The sequence below is a fragment of the Diabrotica virgifera genome, chromosome 7 (assembly GCF_917563875.1).
Source record: "Diabrotica virgifera virgifera chromosome 7, PGI_DIABVI_V3a".
Classification (NCBI taxonomy): domain Eukaryota; kingdom Metazoa; phylum Arthropoda; class Insecta; order Coleoptera; family Chrysomelidae; genus Diabrotica; species Diabrotica virgifera.
In genome coordinates, this window is record NC_065449.1 from 190,375 (window position 1) to 208,844 (window position 18,470).

Here is an 18,470-nt window from a genome sequence, read left to right on the forward strand (position 1 = left end):
AATGATACAAGAAAATGCATAGTGTCATACAGCCTTTAAACGGCAAGCACCTTGCACCACATATTCGAGATTCACCACGGCGAATATTTATTTACTTTGAAGTGTTGGAAAAGACCGACAACGTACGGGAACACGACAAATATTCAACACGCACTAAAATTGGTCAATGCCAAATAGCAAGCAAACCCTCCACACTAATAGGCAAATAGCAAGCATTTGTTCGGTATTTGGCAAATACCGCATATCTGGCGCCGCCTTAACACATACGATCTGTCTCTGTCATCCATAGACAGGTATTACATCTCTATGGTCCTCCATGCGTTCCCTTTGAGGTTATGTTTACTGTTAATTTCTATATTTTGAGAATTATTTAAACATTAATTTGTAAATATTTACGTATTATTGATATGTTTTGATAAGTTCATCAACGAATTAAAGCTACTTTTAATTAAAATGTCGAGACCTGAGCATCTTTCACCCCCTGAAATTGTAAGTATTTATGTTTTTTTATTTACTTACATTTCTTTGACTAAAACCTAATTTTTTCAGTTTTATAATCAAGATGAAGCCCGAAAGTACACCCAAAAGTACGTATTGATAAATGATAGTACTAATAATACAGTTTTACCTTTTACTTAGTAGTCCAAATAAAATTTAATCATAAAAAGTACATTAATTTGTATTGAGTATTAATATTATTAGCAACAAATTTATATAAATATTCTTTCAGTACTAGAATTATTGATATTCAAGTTCAGATGAGTGAAAGAGCCATTGAATTACTGTTACTACCAGAGGATAAACCATGTTTTCTTTTGGACATTGGTTGCGGATCAGGTCTTAGTGGAAGTGTGTTAGAAGATCAAGGACATTTTTGGGTTGGCATGGATATAGCAGAAGCTATGTTAGGTAAAGCATGTTAGTTAAAAAGCTCGACATGACAGTAGTTATCTAGATCTTACACAATGCAAGTAACACCTACATTAACAATACATTGCCTCCTTGCAATCCTTGCTTATATTTATATTTTATGATCATATGACCATAACTATAAGTCGTTTATAGTGAATTTCACCTTCATCGGACGGGCCTCAAAATATTATACAAAAGGCTGCCGGGATCTGAAAGGTGCCCTATTCTTATAATGCGTAAACTATGCAAAAGAAAACTGTAACAATAACACATTATTTTTATAGTATGTATTGAATATTTGAATGCTATGCTGGAATTACGTTGTAACCGCCAATACTTTCATATGTGGGTTTTTCATGGAACAACATTCTAAATGTGCAAAATAATGTACTGCTGACTGTGGGGAATATTATGAGACTTAACTTGCCTGTTTTGGTAGTTTGAAAATTAGTCAATCTTCAACTTTCGGTGTAACAACGTAGTATGTGTTAGTGGGTGATCTTTCGTGTCAAATCAACGTTTTCAATTGTGTAATTTGCCATTTCAAGCTAAAATGGATGTTAGTATAACCAATTCAATGATTACCTAAATTAATAGAGGCAAAAACGTTTCTTAATTTCATGTGTACTTCATTTTTTATTTCTAAAATAACGTTTTAACTGCGTTACTTCCACACAACAACGTTTTAACCGACAGGGATTTAACACGTTGTTTTATTAAAATATAACATATAAGTTCATAAATTCTTGGTTTGTATAACCTAAGGTTATTTTTGTTGATATTAATGTTATGCATCCTATAGTCTACCATATTACGCTCATAAATATTTTTTTTTTGAAAATAATCAATTATAAAGTGTTTTTTTCAATTTATTAACAAAATGTGATTTGACGTTTACAACGTTGTTCCAGCATAGCATTCATTTATTAGACTAAAGCATAAACATTACGAGAAAATACATTCTACTAATTGATACTAACAGACTAACTAAAAACTACATACTATTTCTACAATGTACATAAACTGTCTCTGTTCTAGGCATACAAATTTATTACACTTTACGCATGTTTTACTTATTTTTTTGTCTTTGCCTCTACAACACAAATGACACCAGTCCCTTGTATTTTTTTTGTTCTACTCTGAGCTCAAAATTTCTGGGTATAAGTCTGCTGTATGACGCTTTTTAATCTTTTTAATGTGCTTATTACTATAATGCCTGAAAACATATTCCTTTATTTTATAAGTTCCTTGACTAGTGCCATTAGTGACTTAATGATGGTTAATTGGAACTTAAATACAACAAATATTGACACTATCTTTCATGAAATTATAACTAATTGTGAAAAAGAAATTAATAATACTGCGCCTATTCAGTCGTGTAAATATAAATCCAATATACCATGGTTTGATAATGAGATGTTTAATCAAATTAGAATTCGTGATAAAACATATAAGGAGTTCAAAAATTGCCGGGAAAATGAGAAACAAAATAAATGGTCATTGTTTAAAACTCATAGAAACCATGTCGTTAATTTATTAAAAGCTAAAAAAGATAAGTATTATCTGGAGAAAATTGATAGGTTTAAAAATGATCCAAACAAAATGTGGAAAACATTAAAAAATTTAATTAATGGTAAAAACTTTGATATTCCTTGCGGTATATGTTTTGATATAGATGCGGAGCATAATGTATTAAGAGAATGTTTGGAGATTGCAGAAAATTTTAACAAATATTTTGTCAGGAGTATAACAAATATTGTCGAAAATATTGATTCAATAAATTCCTGGACCAATACCAATAATAATTTATATTTAAATTTGAGTGAATTTAAACCACTGTCAGTGTTAGACTTACGTAAAATAGTTTATAGTATGGACAACAAGTTCTCCATACATGAAATATTAAATTCAAGGATGGTGAGGGAAATTTTTGAATCAATTGGGCACATTATACTGAATTTTATAAACACTTCTCTAATGACAGGTAGATTTCCTACACTTTTGAAAGTGAGTACAATTGTTCCTATTCAGAAGATTTTGAATACAAATAAAGCTAGTGAATTTAGGCCCATTAACACATTACCCCCAACTGAAAAAATATTAGAGATAGCAGTTTATGACCTACTACTAGAACAGTTGGGAAAAAATTCAATTTTAATAAATAATCAGTCTGGTTTTCGACAGAAACATTCATGTGAGTCAGCTTTACAATTGAATCTCTGTAAACTTAAAAATGATATTGATAAAAACCGATACGTAGTAGGTGTTTTTCTTGATTTTAAAAGAACCTTTGAAACCATTGATCGCCAAATACTCCTAACAAAACTACAAAATTATGGGTTTGTAGGTAAAGTACACAAATGGCTAAGTGATTATCTTAGTGATAAGAAGCAGATAGTACGTTTTGATGGGGCATTATCCTCTGAACATTATATCAATGTTGGGGTACCACAAGGCAGCTTATTGGGGCCTCTCTTATTTATATTGTATCTAAATGATATAGACCTATATGTAGAAAGTGAATTTATTAATTTTTTTGCGGATGATACTTTTGTAGCTTGTGGTGATACTAACCTTGAAGTAGCGATTCAAAAAATGAATAATACATTACAAAAAAATGGCTAAATACTTGGCATCAAATAAATTAAAATTAAATATTTCCAAAACTAAAGCAATCATCTTTACAACAAATCACAAATATAGCCAATTAAATACTGATAACATTCTGCTACAAGTAAAAAATGAAAAGATTGGTATTGTAAGATGTGTTAAATATTTGGGGTTTCAAATTGATAGTTGTTTGAATTTTGATCACCATTTTGATTATATTGTCCGGAAAATAACGAAAAAACTATATTTTTTTAGCCGAATATCACAAAATGTATCGACTCAAGCTAAAATTACAGTTTTTAATTCAATTATTCAGCCACATTTTGAGTACTGCGCAACTATATTATATATGTTTAATTTAAATAAACTCAATCAACTACAAAAACTACAAAATCGTGGCATGAGAATTATATTGAAAACAAATCGACTTACACCTGTATCATATATGCTACAGGTTTTAAGTTGGTTCACAATTGAAGAGAAACTGTATTATTATACAATGATTTTGGTTTATAAAATACTTAATAATGTAGCTCCAGATTACTTTAAGCAGTTTATAGTGTACACTAAAAATGTGCATGATTATTCTACAAGAAATATGGGGAATATTTACATAGCAAAAAACAAATTATAGAATGACGATGAACTCATTAGTATTCAGGGGTTTTAATGAGTTTAACGCTCTACCGGGTGAATTAAAAAATACTATGTCACTAAAATCTTTTAAAACCAAACTTAAGCTGTATATTAGAAACAAATGATGTAGTACTTTATTACGTTAATTTTATGGGTGGGTATTGTATGGTATTATATGTTGTAAAATTTATTTAACGTTTGTTTCAATTTCATTTGATGTTGCTTAGTTATATTCGATTTTGTAAATTATTTGTAATATCTATTCTCTACATTGATTGTATATTAGGGTAACCTATTTAAATGAATAAATATTTATCTATCATTAGTGCAATATACATTTTACGCTTACACAGATTATGCTTTTTCCAATCAGGATATTTTAGTAGCCACAATTTATACGAATTAATATCTGCGACATCAATGGGGTATTTCCCCATTTAAACATGTAAAACCCTTACATAAAACAATAGTACACTCACAGTTGGTACTAATCAATAAAATCTATGGAATTCCCACATTATTACAACTTTATTAGAATGCATTTTATATGACATAAAACGCTGGCCGGGGTATTAGGAGACCCCAGGGTTTAAAACTAACGTTTAAATTTAATCTAACCATTAAAATGTTCTTGTATCCAAAATTTTTTATGAATAAAATTTATAAACTACAGATGAATAGAAGAATGTCGATTAAAAATTAATATCAATAAAGTAACGGCCAAAATTGTGACTTGGGGTCAAAACAGACCCCGGCCAGTCCGATGAAGGTGAAATCAATTACTAAATAATTAAGTATATATATACTATACTAAATAATTGTTTATATAATTTTACATATTTATCTTTTACTGCCTCTTTTTAAAAAAATATCAATATTTTTCTTTAGATATTGCAGTAGAACGTGAAGTAGAAGGGGACCTTTTGTTGTCTGATATGGGCCAGGGATGTCCATTTAAAGCAGGTAAATGAACTCCTTTTCCTTTATTGAATATATACTAAAATAAGTTATGTTTTTCTATATTACTATTAGAACTGGAATCATCGAATCTAATAACAGACACTGTTATTTTTAAATATTAGATCAAATGTGTAATTCATTATTATATACACAATATCGAACTTGTGTAACTGGTTCCTTCTTTTAAAAGGAAGCATAAACATCAGAAAAAAGTTCCTCTACAAGAAGTAAAAAAGAAGAAATAGCACAAAAGGTAATAGGGGTAGTGATATAATGTAAATATGAAGAAATATGCATATCGATACAAAAGAACTGTGGCACTTAAAGCATAGCTATGGTCCTGTTACTTCTTTTTTATTCTTTAGATTCAAAACACAACAGAAAACATATTATATTATACTCCTAAGTTGTTGTGTTAGAAGAAAATTTATATTGCGTACTCTATTGTAGCTGTAGTATAACATTGTAGTAATGTATATATTCAACGGCGACACATATTTTTTAGGAACATTTGATGGTGCTATCAGCATATCTGCCCTCCAATGGTTATGCAATGCAGACAAATCATTTCACAAGCCTGTGCGGAGATTATACAACTTTTTTTGCACTTTATATGCTTGCCTGGTGAGTTAATACTTATTTTTTTATAACTTTACTTTTTGGCTTTCATAATAATAATTTTTAACTGAGTTATTAAGCCGACAAAAATCAATTTTAGAGAAACATTTTTTGTTCAAGAGATCTTTTTCATACAGAATGACCCAAAGAATCTAAAAAAATTGTCCATAGTAAAAAAATTGATTTTTTGAATTTGTTTAAAAAATTTGTTTAAACAATTTTCCGACCAGGGTAGCTCATGGCACCCTGTGGCTTTGTAATAAAGACCTCTTTTTGAATCAGTTTGTGCAAAAAAAACGAATCGGAATAATTTACCCAACAGGAGCGAACATTCAGCCTGGACTGAATGATTCCACTTCATAGCATTAGTTTTTCTAAAAACCACAAAAATAATTTTATTTTATTTCTAGACTCGTTCAGCAAGAGCAGTCTTCCAGTTTTATCCAGAAAATAGTGAACAGATGGAACTAGTTACATCGCAGGCAATGAAGGCGGGATTCTATGGAGGAGTAGTTGTAGATTATCCAAACAGTACGAAAGCTAAAAAATACTTTTTAGTACTGATGACTGGAGGTAGTGTACCTTTGCCAGCCGCTTTAGGTACCGAACAGGATTCTCAAGGTACTTTAAATATTGTATATTTATGTGTAGATATATTATCCACTGATGAGCTAGCTAATAACCGGCAAAATAACGCAAAAGATGGAAAACTTATTAAGTTGTGAGATAAAAAGAAATAAAACTAGTGGTGATGGGAAATTTAGCGATAAAAACCTATAAACTTACATTATATTTATTGTTTCTCACCTTTAGACGCATCACAGGAGTATGTCAATAAATATAATGTAAATTTATAGGTTTTTCCCCTAAATTTCCCACCCCCACTAGTTTCATTTCTTTTATAGACCTTTATAGACGTTTTTTATATACCTTTAAAACGAGCATTTTTAAATTAAAATCTGTTAAATTGCATAAAAATGCAGGTGAAGGTAGTTTTGCATGTATGTACATGCCTATACAACAATATCTACTTATTGGATTTCTTGGGCCGAGCCATTATCTATCTTTTTTGATCGCCTAAAAATTGAGCTCTTTGCTTCCTAAGTAAGCTAACGCACGTTATCGTTAATGATTTCTCTCATCGGTTTGATTATTCTGAAATATTACAACTCAACGAATTATTAAAACAGATAACAAAACATAAATTTTAAGCGTTTAAGGAAGCCTTTATGTGGTCGAGAACCAAAGTTATGGCAGTTTTAATTTTAACTCTATAAAGCAGTTTATCTATAAAGCAGTATGAAGCTAGTCTATGGATTTATACTGCCAGCTGTAATAAACGTATATTAAACAAAGTTGGCGTGGAACAACCTTTATTAAGAAATCACATGTAGTAAACGTGTTAATATTTTTTTATTTTCATTTATTAACTTGTCACTTACTTGCTACTTGACAAGAACTCAGCATATTTTTGTTTATAATCAACCATAATCGGTTGTTAAATATCTTTTTTGAAGTTATACCAGAGAACAACGACCGCAACTGTGGTCGTTGTTCTCTGGTTGTACTTCTGTAGGCGATTAGGAAAAATGCATTGAGAATGAATTTTTATAAAAATGACAGTCTGAACTGCAGTACGCGCACGCCGACAAGATAAAAATGACAGTCGTGTTAGTTGCTAAATATTTTCAAGTTACGTTTCAGTTCAAATAAACAATGTGAAAAAAAAATTGTTGGTGTTTTTGTTAATTCAATAATATACACTGTGTGCCAGAGAAAATGGACCACCCACAAAATGGGTCATTTTTTATGTATCGAATTTCCTAAACCTGTTGTCCGATTTAGGCCCGGAGTTTTCACCTCCGACTAAATAATTATCTGTCTAGGTGAAATAAGTGAAAAGACCGGGCCTAAGTGATTTTTTTTAATGTTATACAGGGTGTTTCATTAATAATTGTCCATATAGTAACTGGAGAAACCTTAGCACAAAATACGAAGATTTAACCTAAAACGCTTAAATAAAATGTGGTTTCTTACTGAGTTACAGGGTGTTTTATCTAAAAATTTGAAAAGTAGTTTTGCTCAGAATTTTAAAACTATTCGACGTATCCTGTTCATACTTGGCAGGAAGTATAGGTATTGTACAAACTACTAAATTATGTTAAACAAACGTTTCTGGCTATTACCAGAGGCGTACGACGGGGAAAAGTAAATGGTTGACCCTTTCCAAATTCTACGCCACTGGCGGAATTGCTATTTTAGTTAAATTTTTGGATTCTCCAATACTTTCTATGAAAATAATATACCCTTAATTCGTAACGATAAAGTCATTAATTTTCCAGATATTTGAACTTAAAAATGAAACGACACGGTTATTTTGATTAATGTATTGTGTCGCTTCATTTTTAATTTCAAATATCTCGAAAACTAATAATTTTATCGTTACGAATGAAGAGCATATTATTTACATAAAAAGTGTTGGAAAATCAAAAAATTACACTAAAGTAGCAATTTCGTCAGTGGCGTAGAATTTGGGAAGGGTCAACCAGACACTATCCCCTGTCCTACGCCTCTGGAAGTAGCTAGAGACGTTTGTTTATCTTAATTTAGTAGGGTGTACAGTACCTACATTTTCTGCCAAGTATGATAAGGATACGCCAAATGGTTTTAAAGTACTGGGTATAAATAATTTTTAAATTTTAATCATATTAATCATATCGTAAATTAATCAAAATAACTGTGCCGTTTCATATTTAACTTCAAATATCTCGAAAACTAATGACTTTATCGATACCAATGAAGAGTATATTATGTACGTAGAAAGTATTGGAGAATCTAAAAATGGCACTAAAATAGTAATTTCTCCAGTGGCGTAGAATTTAAGAAGGGTCAACCATTTACTATCCCCTGTCGAACGTCTCTGGTAGCAGCTATAAACGTTTGTTCATTATAATTTAGTAGGGTGAATAGTAGTCGCACTTTCTGCCAAGTATGAAAATGATACGTCGAATAGAGTTAAAATGGTGAGCAAAAATAGTTTTTCAATTTTTAGATAAAACACCCTGTAACTCAGTAAGGAATCACATTTTATTTAAGCGTTTTAGGTTAAATCTTCGTATTTTGTGCTAAGGTTTCTCCAGTTACTATATGGACAATTATTAATGAAACACCCTGTATAGAGAATTTTTTTACTAAGCAACATTTTTGTTTGTATTAATTTATTAATATTTTGTATTTTGCTAACGACGTCCGAAGTCGAAACGTCAATAAAATCATTTTTTTAAGTTAAATTGTGGCTTTTCCCAACTGGAATAGTTAATTACATAAATGCCACAAAGAAATAGCTTCAGAACAAAGAGATAGTTATTGCGCATTTTTTAATACAATTAAGAATTTTATATTCTCCATTGGCGCGCATAAGGGTCATATTACCCGTATGCACGCCAATGGTGCATTTGTCACTATCAGATTTTAAATTATAATTATTTGTCACTATCATTTTTGTCACTATCGGTCTTATACTCATAATATCAACATTTAAATGTAAGTCAGGTTGGCCGAGCGGTCTAAGGCGCCAGATTTAAGCTCTGGTTCCCGAGAGGGAGCGTGGGTTCGAACCCCACACCTGACAGAACTTTTTTTATTTTTTATCGCTTGTATGTTTATAGTTTTATACTTTTATGGGAAACATATTCCATTTTAGGTGTTTCATATACCGCAAAGAGGGATAAAATGAAGCAACAGCGCGGAAAACCTTTGAAAAATAGTAAGGCCTGGATTTTGGAGAAAAAAGAAAGAAGACGAAGACAAGGGAAAGAAGTGAGAGCAAATTCCAAATTTACGGGAAGAAAAAGAAGTGGAAGGTTTTAATTTTACTAAATTGTGTTAAAAATTGTAAATAAAAGACTGTTACTCTAGTTAATTTATTTTAATCCATATAGGTAATTTAATCGATGTACGATTTGTTGTGTGTTATTACGGAACTTTATTGTTATCTTTTAAGTATCTTGTTGATAATAAACGACAAAATTCATTTGGATTCAGAATGCGAAAGGCACAATAAAATACCTATTTAAAAATTTGTTTTACCAATAAGATATTTCAAAAATGTAAAATGTAGAAAATAGTTTAAATTAGTCATCTTCAATTAATGAATAATGATTGTTAATTATTATTAATTCAAAATTCTAAAAATAAAATAAAAAAGTCTGGGCCTGTCCGGGATTTGAACCCGGGACCTCTCGCACCCGAAGCGAGAATCATACCCCTAGACCAACAGGCCGTTGTGATATGATTTTAATAGATGTAATAAGTACACCATGCACGTATATTCAAACATTTATCCGTATTTTACAAAATAATAAAATATTATTTACTCAAATTACAATTATGCTTAATTGTTCTAATACCATTCTAACATACTACGCTGACTTGTACTTTTTGAAGCGTACAATAACCTAATATTTCAATTTCAGTAAGTTAAAGTTTATGTGCAAGAATGGATGAAATTCCAGAGGAGCTAGCAAAAGAATTAGATTTATATAGGGATACTTCAGTTAGATATTTAGGTAAGCGTTCTAATACTTACATAAAGCGAATAATAATTAAATTTCTTACAAGGTTACGCAAATGAAGTAGGAGAAGCATTCAGATCAATAATCGGTACCAAATGGGTAAACGTTTCATACGCCGTAGCCACTTTGTACGTTTTGGCTGATACAACCGATAAAAGTATAGCAGTTTATAAGGTAAGTGATTTTATTTATAAAATTATGGAAGTATTCAAAAAAACCTAACGATTTAAACAATAATAGGTAGGTAATGTCAAAAAACACCTAATATGCAACTTTAGTTAGTGTTCGGTGTAATGTTGGTTGCCTATGTTAGGTAGGTATATACCGGGGATACACCAATTGTTTATTTTAATTGTCGTCTTGATCTTTCTCAAATAGACCAGGGCGCACCTGTAAAAATATTAGTACTTTAGACTTTAGTACATTTGGATGTTGAGAGGTGACTCATATTTTTTTGCAGAAATTGCTTAAAAATAACTCATATAATTATATTTTAGTTATCCTCCCACTCAAAAAGTTCCGGAACATTGTTTAAATAATCAAAATGTCAAAAAATGAAGGAAAAATTCGATTTTTTTCTTGGTTTTTTGATTATAACTTTAAAAGTATTCATTTTCGAGAAAAGTTGCACTGACATAAAAGTTGCGTAATTAAATTTCCTACAATATAAGATTGGTTAAAAATTTTTAAAATTGTTATCCTTGTTGCAAAATAGCAATAATTGCGAAAAAAACATAAAAAAATAAGTATTTGTATTTTACGTTTTTCAACCATTTCTGCTACACTTAGGACCTTCATATTTCACCCAGAAAAACTTAATATGATAAAACAATACTGTAAATTTAGTTAAGATCGGTTCAATAGATTTTGAAAAATAAATTTTGCAATCAAGCTTTCGCAAAAAAAATTCATTTTTTCAAAATGTTGCAGGACTGAAAATAAAGCTGTACCTAATACTGTACCTTTCATTTACAATTTGCAAAATTAAAATCGGTTAACTACCACGGCCTCAGGAATTTATTTAAATAAACATTAATTTTTGGTGCTACGCGCAGGACAGCGGATACGATCGCTCTGATTGGGCATTCCAATGACCTTTGATAATGATTGATATATTTTAATTTTTAGTACATTTCGAAATAAATAAATAAATTTGTTTATTGCAAAATAAAAACACATCTCTTTCCTTTGAAATAACAGTTTTTTAGCAAAAACTTTTTTTGTTCATATATTTTAACTTAGAAAATAAAAGTGTATTATTTTTTAAAATATGCAATTGTTTAAACAATTTTTCACAAACAATAATCAAATTAGTTTGATTTTTGTGGAATTAAAATATGAACATACAATAAAATATAGAGTAAGAAAATAATATATTAGATAAAGATTGGAAGAAATTTTGGTGAAAATCAACTTGTGTGGATCAAACACCGCTGTCCTGCGCGAAGCATCAAAAATTATTCTTTATTTAAAAAAATTCCTGACGCCGTGGTAGTTAACCGATTTTAATTTTGCAAATTGCAAATGAAAGGTAAAGTATTCCTCTATTTGCAAAAAAAATTTTAACTTGCTATCTGCTTTATTTTCAGTTCTTCAACATTTTGAAAAAATGAATTTTTTTAGCGAAAGCTTGATTGCAAAATTTATTTTGCAAAATCTATTGAACCGATCTTAACTAAATTTACAGTATTGTTTTATCATATCATAAAGTTTTTCTGGGTGAAATATGAAGTTACTAAGTGTAGCAGAAATGGCTGAAAACGTAAAATTCGAATACTTGTTTTATTATGTTTTTTTTTCGAAATTATTGCTATTTTGCAACAAGGATAACAATTTAAAAAAATTTTAACCAATCTTATATTGTAGGAAATTTACTTACGCAACTTTTATTTTAGTGCAACTTTTCTTGGAAGTGAATACTTCTAAAGTTATAATCAAAAAACGAAGAAAAAAATCGAATTTATCCTTCATTTTTTGATATTTTGATTATTTAAACAATGTTCCGGACCTTTTTGAGGGGGAGGATAACTCAATTATTATTATATGGGTTAATTCCAAGCAATTTCTGCAAAAAAATTAGAGTCACCTCTCAACGTCCATCTCAAAACAGATTCGCCTTGGACTAAAAGTACTTTACCAATCGACTTCAGATTGGTTGAACAGTAATGTCTTATTGTAATATTTTATTACACTATACACCTAAAATCTTTCAAACCCAAAATTAATCTAAAATTTGCCTTCTTTTCTTCTTTAGATTATAATATAGGTATGTAATACTAATCTTTTTGGTTCAGCCTAAAAAATTCTATCTCTAGCCTATTCTTTTATTCTTTAATATAATGATATTTACTATAGGTACCTACATTACACATTTTTTTGTATAGCTGTAGATACAAGAATATAAAAACCGCTAAACGTGATAAAAGTGTGAGTTGCTACAAAAGAGCTGGAATATTACGTGGCGCTAAAACGTATTTTCATTTTGATGGAAAATTATAGTTTTATTTCGAAATATTATTCCATAATATTTGCTAAATTTGAAGTAAAACTTACTACAAGAGAACTGCAAACTTGTTCATCTTTTTACTCTTATTTTTTGCTTGCATACTTGTGCATCTGACCTCCTCCTCCTACGTGCCTTCTCTATTGAGGTTGGCGATAAATATGACGTTCTGAACTTGATGAATTAAGTCATTCCCTATTGTGTGGGTCCAATCTCTGATGTTTCGGAGCCAGGATTTTTTCTTTCTTCCTACCCCTTTTACCTTCGATTTTGCCTTCTAATATTACTTGGAGCTGCTCAAATTCCCTATGGCGCATTACTTGTGTGTCCTAGATATGAAGTCTTTCTAATTTTGATTCTATTGAGCAGATGAGGACGTGTGTTCATTGTTCATTATTTCCAGTAGTCCATTCGTAGTTCTGCATCTGCCAGTAACTGCAAACTTTATCAAAGTAAGCGTTGGTTTTACATATGAGCTGAATGGGCTATACCCTCAGGGCGGCAAATTTTGGTAAAAAAAAAATAAAAAATAGCGTGGGTAGGGGGAGAGCGGCAAATCTTCAAATCCGTCTCTAGGTATGTACCTACCCCTACTCTTTTGTGGCGCATTTTTCATCAAATTTAGTAAATATTATGGAAAAATCTATCAAAATAAAACCTCACTCTCTCAACTCTCTACGTCGCGTCGTCTATCCATCTTTTACGGGGATTTCCTCTTGTTCTATTTCCTTGAGACTTCCATCTCTGGATTACTTTTACAGCTCGATTATCTGGCATTCTTTCTAAGTGACCAAGCCAATTTAGTCTTTGCGACGTTATAAATCTAACAATATCTGCATTAGTTCATTTACCTCGTAGTTCCTTTTAATTCACCACAAACCATCGCTGCAATGGGTTGGTCCAAATATCTTCCTTAGTATTTTGCGCTCAAATATTCTCAGTTGATTTTCATCAGTGGTTGAGAGGGACCACGTTTTACATCCATATGTGACCACTAGTCTAATTATATAGTTAATAGTTATACAGGGTGGTTCTCATCTTATTCGCCTCGGTCTCTGTACGGAAAACCACTTGATATTTTAAAAAAATTTCTTCACAGAAATATACAGGGCCTTTAATACTACAACCTAAAAATAATGTGAATTATACAGGGTGTTCCAAAAAGAGTGGTATATCAAAGTTATATTTTTTCTTATGGAATACCCTATATCTGATGACATTATTGAATTGACCTTAAAAAATAAGCTATACTTTTGTAAGGGTTCCCTATACCTAAATATGTACAGGGTGTTTTGATTTATTTCGATTTTTATAAAAATGTAGGGTTTTCGAAAAAAAGTTAATATCTACGAATCTAAGAAGCAGTAACAAATTCTTTCTTGGATCTTAATAATAGACTATTTAGCATACTTAAACAGATGCTTATTGCAACAAAATTTCTTACAGGGTGGTCAAAATATGAGATTGTTCTATTAACAAATTCAAGCTGTAATAAATTACTTATTTTAAATGGAACACCCTGTATCTTACTAGTCTATCGCGTAGAAAATTTACTTAGCTTTCAATTTATATTAGGGTTTCCTATACCTATTTTTTTACAGGGTGGTCAAAATATTAGATTGTTCTATTAACAAATTCAAGCTGTAATAACTTACTTATTTTAAATGGAACACCCTGTATCTTACTAGTCTATCGAGTAGAAAATTTACTTAGCTTTCAATTCTTATTAGAGTTTCCTATACCTATCTAGCTTCATTTTTTAAACATTTAAAGATTTCCTAATTTGAAAGCTTTAAAAATTAGAATTACGTACCTATGTCGTGGTTATGTACAACACATCACCAACACCGGCGATATACTTAAATATCTTAGTCAAGATAGTTTCATTAATAAAATTCACATTTTTATCATTTAATCACACAGAGTGTTCTTATTTTAAATGACATACTCGATATTATATTCTTTATAATGGAAGATATTTAAAATCTCTTAAATTCCATGTTAACATTCTCAATAGCAATACACATGTTATTCTGTAAATATAAATTCCCATGTTATTCTGTAAATACCCATTTTTACATATTTTTGTACAATATTCTCGTTTTCGTCAAAGTAGCCATTGCATTTAATTGTTTGTAATTGCGATTTAAAGATTCAAACAAAAAGTGGCGTTCTTAAATTTACTTAATAACCGTTGGGTTAAGATATGGAAAATATTTATACGGAACGAAATATAATTTAAATATCTTCCAGAATAATCTAATATAGGGTATGCAGTTTAAAATAAACATATTCAATTTCAAATGTAGGCAAAAATCAACTAAAATAATACAACACTCTGTGTGATTACATGATAACAATGAAAATTTTATTATTAATGACAGTATCTTGTCTAAGTATATTGCCGGTGTTGGTGATGTGTTATACATAAACACGACATAGAGGTACTTATGTAATTCTAATTTTTAAAGCTTACAAATTAGGAAATCTTTAAATATTTAAAAAATGAAGGGGGATAGGTATAGGAAACCCTAATAAGAATTGAAAGCTAAGTAAATTTTCTACTCGATAGACTAGTAAGCTACAGGGTGTTCTATTTAAAATAAGTAAGTTATTACAGCTTGAATTTGTTAATAGAACAATCTCATATTTTGACCACCCTGTAAGAAATATTGTTTCAATAAGCATCTGTTTAAGTATGCTAAATAGTCTATTATTAAGATCCAGGAAAGAATTTGTTACTGCTTCTTAGATTCGGAGATATTTATTTTTTTCTAAAACCTTACATTTTTATAAAAATCGAAATAAATCAAAACACCCTGTATTTAGGTATAGGGAACCCTTATGAAAGTATAGCTTATTTTTTAAGGTCAATTCAATAATGTCATCAGATATAGGGCATTCCATAAGAAAAAATATAACTTTGATATACAACTCTTTTTTGGAACACCCTGTATAATTCACATTATTTTTAGGTTGTAGTATTAAAGGCCCTGTATATTTCTGTGAAGAAATTTTTTTAAAATATCAAGTGGTTTTCCGTACAGAGACCGAGGCGAATAAGATGAACCACCCATATTTACGTATTAGAATATATAGATTATACATATACGTATTTATCATACGTTAATGTTTTAAGATACATGTATGTCAATTTTTGTTACAGACGGCGATAAATGAAAAAAACCACACCAAAAAAGTGGTTTACACAACTGCAGATACTCTCATTTGGCAATTGATGGCTTCAGTGGCAATTCCTGGATTCACAATAAATAGGGTTTGTGCATTATCCAACTATCTATTGAAAAAAGGTGAGAAAATTCCTTCCTATAACAGAAAATGGTTGGTCACGGGTATTGGATTGTTCACTATACCATTTATAATCAAGCCTATCGATAAGTTTGTAGACTTGGCGATGGATAAAAGCCTTAGAAAGTATCAACCTGAGTAGAATTCGTTCTAAAGTAGAAAAATAGTAAACATTCCTCTGGAGATCTCGATTTTTGAAGAAGAATAATTAATTGTAGATATAAATACCTACTGCTTCACACTGCGATAAATATACAAAAGATACTGCCATGCGTTTTTTAGGTTTCCAGTAATTTTTTTATGTGTTTAAACTTTCTTCTCTAGGCGCCGTCTCCGCTTCGAAGGTTGACAATCATCATAGCGATTTTTAATTTGAGATCTAGGCTCTAAATAATTCGTTTGTAAACCATTCCCCTAAGGTTCTTCAGCCATGAGCTGCGTCTCCTTCCTATGGATCTTTTTCCCTGGATTTTTCCTTGCATATTGACCTGGGGTATTAGATATTTATCTCCTCTCATCACTCATGTCATATATATCTCAGTTTTCTTCACTTAATTTGTAGAAGTACTTCTCTTTCCTTATGCATACATCTCATTACCTCTACGTTGGTTATTCTATCTACCCATGAAATATTCAGTAGGTACTCTTTGGTACATCCACAAATCGACATCTCGAATGCCTCCAGTCTCATCACGTCGAGTTTCTTCAGTGTCCATGCATTCATCCCGTAGTATAATACGGAGAGCACATAGCACCTCAGCAGTCGTATTTTTAACTCAAGGTTTAAGTCCCGACAGCAGAGAAGCCTCTTCATTCTTGTAAATATGCTTCTGGCCTGTTCGATTCTGGTTCGTATTTCTTGAGAACTGTCATTGTTTTCATTAATGGTTGTACCTGTCCATCCCAACTTGACTTTACAGTATAGGGAACATAGGCAATGCAGTCCTTATGAGAGTTTTTAGGGCGGTGATGCCGATTTTATCAAAAATAATTTGTAATCGAACATTAGAGAGATTAAATTAAAACTGTTTTAGAAAGACAATCTACAATTTTAGGATTCCTATGCGTTTAAGTTTATTTGATATAGGTACTATAGATATTACGCATACGACTCCTAAAATTGTAGATTGTCTTTCTAAAACAGTTTTATTCGAATATCTGTAATGTTCGAATACAAATTCTTTTTGATAAAATCAGCATCACAGCGCTATAAACTCTCATAAGGACTGCATTGCCTATGTTCCCTATACTGTAAAGTCAAATTGGGACGGACTATAGGTATTTGAATTCTTTTGACAGTATTGCTGCTAGACAGGTAAATTGTCACTGTATACCGAGTGTACCGATCAAACTGTGTTTTTTTCTCAAAGCTCACCACACCCTGTGGAATATTCTAGCATTTCTAAAATACTGAAATTAAACCATAGCTATAGCCTCAGACTTTCTTAACATTCTGTTTTTTGATTAAATCCCTTATGTTGAGTAATAAAAAAGTTAGGTACTTTAACAACTAGCCATGTTCTTCATAAATACAGTTTGCTTTATAAACATATGTCAGCAAATGCTTCGTTTCGGAGATACGGAATGTTGAAATTTTTCTGACAAACTGATGATTTATTTAGTGCTCTAAAACTGGTTGAGATATGCAATTGAAATTTGGTATGTTTTAAGATGTAGTTATTGCGAACTTGCAAATTTTATTTGCATATCGCAACCGGTTTTACAGCAATAAATAAATCGTTAGTATGTAAGAAAAATTTCAACAACCCGTATCTTGGAAACGAAGCATTTACGTTTATAAAGCAAACTGTCATTTCTTTTTCATGTTGGATTACCGTTTAAAGTTTGCCGCACATCCTGTATTGATGAAAAACATGGCTAGTTGTTAAAAGTACCGAACTTTTATTGTCCAACTTAAGCGATTGAATAAAAAAACAGAATGTTAAGAAAATCTGAGGCTGTAGTTGAGTTTTAATTTCAGTATTTTATAAATGCTAGAATATTCCATAAGGTGTGGCGAACTTAAAAAAAACACATTTTGATTGGTACACCCCGTATACAATGACAATTTACCTGTCTAGCAACAATATTATTTTAGCGATATTGTTAAAGAATAAGGCTATAACATATTTTAAAAAATCATTTAAATCGAACGACAGATTTAGAAAATTCGAGACGTCAAAAATGAGGTGCGTTAATTTCTTGGAGTACCTAGTGTATTTTCTTTATTCAAATTTGCGGAGTAATATTACCGATTGTGCCAATTTTTAAACCTCATTTTGATTATTTTTAATTTGTTATCTATATTTATATGAAACTAAAAATATATATCGTTTAAAAAATAAGCG

General features: G+C 30.6%; 2 protein-coding genes and 2 non-coding genes across 4 annotated transcripts; 3 read left to right on the forward strand and 1 right to left on the reverse strand.

The window, feature by feature from the left end:
- Nucleotides 1-279: 279 nt before the first annotated feature.
- Nucleotides 280-9,653, forward strand: LOC114328449 (probable 18S rRNA (guanine-N(7))-methyltransferase). Its single transcript, XM_028277303.2, has 7 exons — nucleotides 280-489; nucleotides 550-587; nucleotides 731-909; nucleotides 5,047-5,121; nucleotides 5,624-5,742; nucleotides 6,147-6,357; nucleotides 9,440-9,653. Exons 1-7 carry the CDS (start codon nucleotides 454-456, stop codon nucleotides 9,604-9,606), a joined length of 825 nt encoding a protein of 274 aa, XP_028133104.2. The 5' UTR covers nucleotides 280-453; the 3' UTR covers nucleotides 9,607-9,653.
- Trnal-uaa (transfer RNA leucine (anticodon UAA)) lies at nucleotides 9,284-9,367 on the forward strand. Its single transcript has one exon. It is a non-coding gene; the product is annotated as a tRNA-Leu (tRNA).
- A 293-nt stretch (nucleotides 9,654-9,946) lies between the features above and the next one.
- Trnap-cgg (transfer RNA proline (anticodon CGG)) lies at nucleotides 9,947-10,018 on the reverse strand. The gene has a single exon. It is a non-coding gene; the product is annotated as a tRNA-Pro (tRNA).
- Nucleotides 10,019-10,141: 123 nt separating this feature from the next.
- Nucleotides 10,142-18,467, forward strand: LOC114328451 (mitochondrial fission process protein 1). Its single transcript, XM_028277305.2, has 3 exons — nucleotides 10,142-10,304; nucleotides 10,357-10,484; nucleotides 15,980-18,467. Exons 1-3 carry the CDS (start codon nucleotides 10,235-10,237, stop codon nucleotides 16,262-16,264), a joined length of 483 nt encoding a protein of 160 aa, XP_028133106.1. The 5' UTR covers nucleotides 10,142-10,234; the 3' UTR covers nucleotides 16,265-18,467.
- The last annotated feature ends 3 nt before the right edge of the window (nucleotides 18,468-18,470 follow it).

Bases quoted from the DNA above. Each gene is read 5' to 3' on its own strand.
- LOC114328451 (XM_028277305.2), top strand. From the start codon at position 10,235: ATGGATGAAATTCCAGAGGAGCTAGCAAAAGAATTAGATTTATATAGG. The intron at 10,305-10,356 runs GTAAGCGTTCTA...ATTTCTTACAAG, and splicing joins TACTTCAGTTAGATATTTAG to GTTACGCAAATGAAGTAGGA. The intron at 10,485-15,979 runs GTAAGTGATTTT...TTTTTGTTACAG, and splicing joins AAAGTATAGCAGTTTATAAG to ACGGCGATAAATGAAAAAAA.
- LOC114328449 (XM_028277303.2), top strand. From the start codon at position 454: ATGTCGAGACCTGAGCATCTTTCACCCCCTGAAATT. The intron at 490-549 runs GTAAGTATTTAT...TAATTTTTTCAG, and splicing joins ATCTTTCACCCCCTGAAATT to TTTTATAATCAAGATGAAGC. The intron at 5,743-6,146 runs GTGAGTTAATAC...TTTTATTTCTAG, and splicing joins GCACTTTATATGCTTGCCTG to ACTCGTTCAGCAAGAGCAGT.